The 6,714-nt window shown below is 51.7% G+C and overlaps 1 protein-coding gene across 1 annotated transcript in view; it reads left to right on the forward strand.

The window, feature by feature from the left end:
• The window catches only part of MXRA5 (matrix remodeling associated 5), a 30,451-nt gene extending 25,111 nt beyond the window's left edge, over window positions 1–5,340 (forward strand). Inside the window, exon 7 of the mRNA XM_019627105.1 lies at window positions 2,644–5,340. Coding sequence (XP_019482650.1) covers window positions 2,644–4,552 — 1,909 coding nt within the window. The 3' untranslated portion in view covers window positions 4,553–5,340. The remainder of the gene's footprint in view (window positions 1–2,643) is intronic.
• The last annotated feature ends 1,374 nt before the right edge of the window (window positions 5,341–6,714 follow it).

The following is a 6,714-nucleotide window of genomic DNA, read 5'->3' on the forward strand; positions in this document are numbered from 1 at the left end:
CAGTTCCCAGACATGTGGGTCTAGCACAGTGTGGTGTTCAGCTGGGGACAGTTCTGTCCCCAGGAGACATGTGGCAATGTTTGGGAACCTTTAGGGACTCGAAAAAGGGACCTGGGTTTAGACTACGGACTCTGCTCAATGTCCTGCAGGGCCTAGAACACCCCACATCAGAGTGTCATCCAGCCCCAGGTGTCAACAGTGTGAGGTTGAGAGACCTGCCTTAGCACGGGAGAGCTTGTCTGTCTCTCTACGTATCTAGCCTATTATCTATTTATCTAGCCATCATCTTTTTATCGATCCAACATCTATCTGTATCATCTATTTATCACCTACCTATCAATCATTTATCTACTATCTATCTATCATCTGTCATTTACATATCTATCTATTATCTATCTATCATCTATCTATTTATCTCTCTATCATCTGTCTATCTCTCTATCATCTATCTATCTATGGCAGATAGGTAGGTTCTCAGCTAGATGAATGACCCGCAGGGGACAGTCATCGGTGCCTGGATTTTCCTTGGCACGGCTGGGGGTGGGGGTGCCCCTGCCTAGTGGCTGCAGACCAGAGCTGCTCCCCACGCCCTCCAGTGCCACACCCAGGAGGCTCCCACCGCAGACAGTCGTATGGCCCCAAATCCAAAAGAGCCAGTGTCTCTTTAACAAGCATTTCAAGATATGGAGGAAAGCAACAAGGATTGGTGAGACGGAATCCAGGGAGGGTCGCTGGTGCCCTGGGGGAGGAACCCCGCCTTCTGGTGTGTCTTCGGCATCCGGACCCGGCAGCTCAGGCAGGACCACCCGTCAGGGTGGGATCCTCCCCAGGACCTGAGCGAAGCCGGCCTCCACGGGTCCTACACAGCTGCGTCTAGTCAGTGTCTTTCCGATGCAGGAAAAGGGTGAACGTGCTGTCCCCCTGGGTGTACGCTGTCTTTAGAAGGCTGGGCGGGTCCTTGTGGACCTTGCTCCGTCAATCCTAAATTCCATGCACCAGCTTTCCCAGGAACATCTTCCAGCTGGGCAGATGTGCTGTCTGTGGACAAGCGTTTCCAGCTGACTTGGGCACAGCTGCGGCAGTGTTGACCGTAAAAGAATATCGTTCCGGTATGGCTGTGAGCCATTCCACTAGGACCTCCCTATAAACCATGAGTCCTCGCCTCTGGACCTCCCTGATCACTAAATTCTGACTATCTTCCTAGTTAAGTGTCATTAAACAACCCACGTCAGGTTTATAGCACAGCAGCCCTTGGTTTTGCCTACACATTGGGGCTACGTAAGAATACAGATATTGGAGTTCCCAGTGTTGCGTGGGCATGGCTATTTTTCAGAGTTCCTCAGTTGATTCTGTTTATGACCCGGGCCAGGAGCCACTTTTATAGACGCTTTGAAATGTGTACAGACACGTGCTACTGTACACATTTTCAGATTCAAACTCCAAAGACATATTAAACTGTCTTTGCCTACTCCCCGCTAATCCTACCAATTTATGCTGATGACATGGTCACTCTGGCCAGCAAAACGGTTTAATTAATCATTGTGAGGAGCTACTTTTCTTAACAATAATCAGACTATCAGGTTGAGTTCAGTCCTAGGCAGACTTTATTTATTTATTTTTTAAAAATATCTACAACACAGTTTCAGACACCCTATTAGAATAATAAGATGTGTTTAGGAAATATTTAGGGATTAAATTCAAGCCCCCACCCCCAACTCATGCCACCATTATAATTTATGTGTAACTGAGATTGTGAGTCTGAACAGTTTTAAAGTAGGAACCCGCCGAACCTTTTCACCCTGTTACTCAAAACATTAGTCCCGAATTGCTCAAGAACACACTAATATTTATAAAAAGGCCACATGCACGGTGAAGATATTTGTATTATTCTTTCCATGTTGCCCCTTTCAAGTGAAAGCCTTTTATAAATATTAACTCAGAGGTGTGTGAGCGTGGGGCCGACTGTTATCATTTCATGCAGAGGAACGGGGTACTAGCGGCTGAGCGTCACCCAGCTTTGGTTTCAGATTCTAGGGAAGAAAAAATTGCACCGACATTGTCAAGTTCCTAAGAATCCACTTTTAGCAGTGAAACCCTGGGTGTCACCACAGTTTTGTCATCCATGGCAACATAGCCGTTTTGCTGCCTGTTACTTCATAATGGGAGACAATATTGTAAAAAATCATGAGCCGTAAAAATAGTGTATCATGCATTTTTTTTTCAGAAAGAATCTCATCTCTTTATACGGATAAACTCAGATTCAGTCTCTCCATTGATGGTAGCTTTTTACCTGATTTTATCATTGTAATGCTCTCTGCACCGGGCACCGTGCAAATGCTTGATCCACACACACCCACCCTCACAGGGCTGACATGTTTAACTGCATTTAATATCCTCCAATCAGTAGGCAGTCCACCCCAAGGTCAGACTCAAGTGAGGTGCTCTCGTTTGCTGTAAAGAAGCCTTTTCTGTGCTGGGACAGCGTCCCCTGCAGGCTGCAGAAACCATCTCACATTTTGCAGGAGGAGACACGTGTGCTGATCTCTCTCAGAACCCCATGTTTCTGCTTCATCCCAGGAACCTACACCCAGCATTTAGCATTTGGGAGGCTGACATCTTATGCCTTTTCTTTTTCTCCATCAGCTTCGACACCCGAGTCAAGGTGTTTGCCAACGGGACCCTGGTGGTGAAGTCCGTCACCGACAAAGACGCCGGGGATTACCTGTGCGTTGCTCGGAACAAGGTGGGCGACGACTTCGTCATGCTCAAGGTCAACGTGGTCATGAAACCGGCCAAGATCGAGCACAAGGAGGAGAACGACCACAGGGTCTTCTACGGGAGCGACCTGAAAGTTGACTGCGTGGCCACCGGGCTGCCCAACCCTGAGATCTTCTGGAGCGTTCCGGACGGGAGCCTGGTCAACTCCTTCATGCAGTCCGATGACAGCGGCGGGCGCACCAAGCGCTACGTCGTGTTCAACAACGGGACCCTCTACTTCAACGAAGTCGGGATGCGTGAGGAAGGGGATTACACCTGCTTTGCCGAGAATCAGGTGGGCAAGGATGAGATGACCGTGCGTGTCAAGGTGGTGACGGAGCCCGCCGCCATCCGGAACAAGACGTACTCCATGGTCCAGGTCCCCTACGGGGATGTGGTCACGGTGGCATGCGAGGCCAAGGGGGAGCCCACGCCCAGGGTGACGTGGCTGTCTCCCACCAACAGGCTCATCCCCACCTCCTCTGAGAAGTACCAGATCTATCAGGACGGCACCCTCCTCATTCAGAAAGCCCAGCGCTCAGACAGCGGCAACTACACGTGTGTGGTCAGGAACAGTGCTGGCGAGGACAGGAAAGTCGTCTGGATCCACGTCAACGTCCAGTCGCCCAAGATCAACGGGAACCCCGACGCCATCACCACCGTGAGGGAGATAGCGGCCGGGGGGAGCCGGAAACTCATCGACTGCCTGGCCGAGGGCGTCCCCACCCCCAGGGTGTTGTGGGCCTTTCCCGAAGGCGTGGTTCTGCCAGCCCCGTACTACGGGAACCGAGTCACCATCCATCGCAACGGCACCCTGGACATCAGGAGCCTGAGAAAGAGTGACTCCGTGCAGCTGGCTTGCATCGGCCGCAACGAGGGCGGGGAAGCCAGGCTGATCGTCCAGCTCACCGTGCTGGAACCCCTGCAGAAGCCTACTTTCCATGACCCGGTCAATGAGAAGATCACGGCCATGGCCGGCCACACCATCAGCCTCAACTGCTCAGCCGCGGGGACCCCGACACCTACCCTGCTCTGGGTGCTGCCTAACGGCACGGAGCTGCAGAGCGGCCAACGGGTGCAGAGGTTTTACCATAAGAGCGACGGCATGCTGCACATCAGCGGCCTGTCCTCTGCAGACGCCGGGGCTTACCGCTGCGTGGCCCGAAACGCCGCGGGCCACACGGAGAGGCTGGTGTCCCTGAAGGTGGGGCTGAAGCCGGAGGCCAGCCAGCAGTATCACAACTTGGTGAGCATCATCAACGGGGAGACCCTGCAGCTGCACTGCCTGCCCGCTGCGGGCCGGCAGGCGCGCCTCTCCTGGACTCTCCCCAATGGCGTGACGCTGCAGGACCCCCAAACCCGGGGACGCGTTTCCATCTGGGAAAACGGCACCCTCACTGTGCGAGAGGCCTCGGTGTTCGACAGGGGCACCTACGTGTGCAAGACGGACACTGAGTTTGGCTCCTCTGTCATGAACTTCCCGGTGATTGTCATAGCTTATCCGCCCAGGATCACCAGTGAGCCGACACCCGTCATCTACACCCGGCCCGGCAACACCGTGAAGATGAACTGCATGGCCATGGGCATCCCCAAAGCGGAGATAACATGGGAGCTGCCGGACCGGTCGCATCTGACGGCTGGCCCGCAGGCCCGTCTGTACGGAAATAGGTTCCTTCACCCACAGGGGTCGTTAACCATCCAACAGGCCACACACAGAGACATGGGTTTCTACAAGTGCACGGCGAAAAACATCCTGGGCACGGACTCAAAAACAACCTATATCCACGTTTACTGAGACGCCGCCGGGAGAGCGTGGACGCCACGCTCCTGGCTTAGGGACTTAGGACAAAGCCACATCTGTAAGGAATCCGAGTCCGAGCCCTGCCAGGCATGGTCACAGGCCATGGTGGCCCCCGGTTGGGTCTCAGGTTTCTGTTGACGTTGACCTGTGCTTGTTGGCGAAAGGAAGCGGCGCCGACGGGGAAGGCGGGCTCGACGACCTCTCCGGGGACTTTCCTTCATGTTGACAGGACGCCGTGTGCTCTTGTCTGGCACGTCCCGGGACCTGGGCACACGCGGCGCTTCTGTGTGGCACACGCCGCTCCGACGCGTTCATGAGTGTCTGTAGGCCGGCCGAGGAGCAGTCACTGAAAACAAGCCACAGACATGGGTAGCACCCTCTCATCCGATGGAAGATGCCTGGCTTACTTAACCCCCCTGCAGATTTAAACACGAAAGAACATTCTAGAACGAGTGCCCGCCTGTCAGTTACTTGCTCTGTCACTTCAAAACTCCAGTTTGCCCACTATGGGCTTAGCACCAGAGTGATTTATTATTATTTTTTCATGTACAAGTTTCATACGCTACAGCTACCATTTTATATGAAAGAAGTCTTTTCTCGCTGGAACTCACGTTTTATATAGTGTTTTATATATATATTATATATATATTTTTTTTTTTCTTTCTCATTAGACGATGAGGCTAGAAAGAGAAAGAAATACTTTCTTTCTGTCTCATTAAAAATAATAAATTATTGGTCTTTACAAGACTTGGATACATTACAGCAGGCATGGAAATGTAATTTAAAAAATTCCTACCCAACTTCCTTTAAATTCAGTCACTGCTATTAGATTACCTTTCCCGGGAACCCCACAGTGGGGGAGGCTGGATATTGGATTTCTTAGTTTATAAAGTTTATCTTAAGAGCTGTAGTTGGGGGAAGACGGGGTTGAGAGGACAGGACAGGGAGAGCTCAGTCGTGACCCCACAGAAGGACCCCAACGCTTCTTGGGAAAGCCAGGAAACATCCGTCCCCCGTCAGTTTGTGCCCACGGAAAATAAGGGGCCTGATATTTCCATGACTGCTTTACTGTATTTTTAAGGTCAATAGAATGTACATTGGATAATAAAGTGCTATTTTCCAATTGACTGGCCAGTGGTGACAGTGACATTTCCACGGACAAAAGCACCCCAGGAGAGAAGTGGGGTTGCACTCAGAGTGGTTGACGAGTGGCTTTGATCCATCACATTTCAATCATCTTATTCCCTGTAAGTGTTTACCAGGCAAGGAAATTGGGTCAAAGGACCTACCTGACAGTCTGAAAGGCGGGGTGGGGGGCCCCCACCTTGGTCCCCTGTGGTGACAGTTCCCATATGAAGCGAGGCAATTGGGGGATGGGGAAGTGAGGCCACAGAAATCTTTCCGGAAATTTTCCACAGGACGCAGACATCTGGGGTGCGTGAACGAGCGCTCCCCAGTAACGCAGTGCTGTCGTTCATTGGGCTGCCCTGAGAGGAAGGGAGAAAGGAAACGCAAGATAAATATTTGGGAAGAGCATGCCTGTAAGGGCTGAAAGAATTACAGGCCTGCCGGTCGTTCAGGAATCTCAGCCACGGAAACCGGAAGGGCCCTGGGCTTTTCACAACTGTGTGGGAAGCCCAAGAGACTGTTTCACCCATTAGTTAATCCATTAATCCATTTATCTGCGTAATTATATCTGCACAGCCTGTCTTCACTGTGTGCCAGATACCAGCACGAGCCCTGGCAACACCCAGATGTGTAGGAAACGCGTTCCAGTTTCTCGGTACACAGGCCCTTCAGCTAGGGCACGGTTTGTCGGGTTCACCGCTAGCGACGTCTGGCGCTGGATCTTTCCGTGTGGTGAGGGCTGTGCTCTACACCGTAGGGTGCTGAGCTGCACACGTACGGAATCCCTGCTAGATGGCAGCAGCGCCCTCCACTCCACGTGTGACAACCAAAAATGGCTCCAGATAGCGCCAAACGTCCCCCTTGTGGGGATGGGGTGCAGAGCCACTGATGGTTCAGGGCCACTGCCATAGATGATAGATAAATGGATGGATGGATAGATGGATGGATTAGAGATAGATGATAGATGACACATAGATGATAGATATTATAGATAGATGATAGATAGATAGATGATAGATTAGATAGAT

The sequence above is a fragment of the Hipposideros armiger genome, unplaced genomic scaffold, assembly GCF_001890085.2.
Source record: "Hipposideros armiger isolate ML-2016 unplaced genomic scaffold, ASM189008v1 scaffold_709, whole genome shotgun sequence".
Lineage (NCBI taxonomy): Eukaryota > Metazoa > Chordata > Mammalia > Chiroptera > Hipposideridae > Hipposideros > Hipposideros armiger.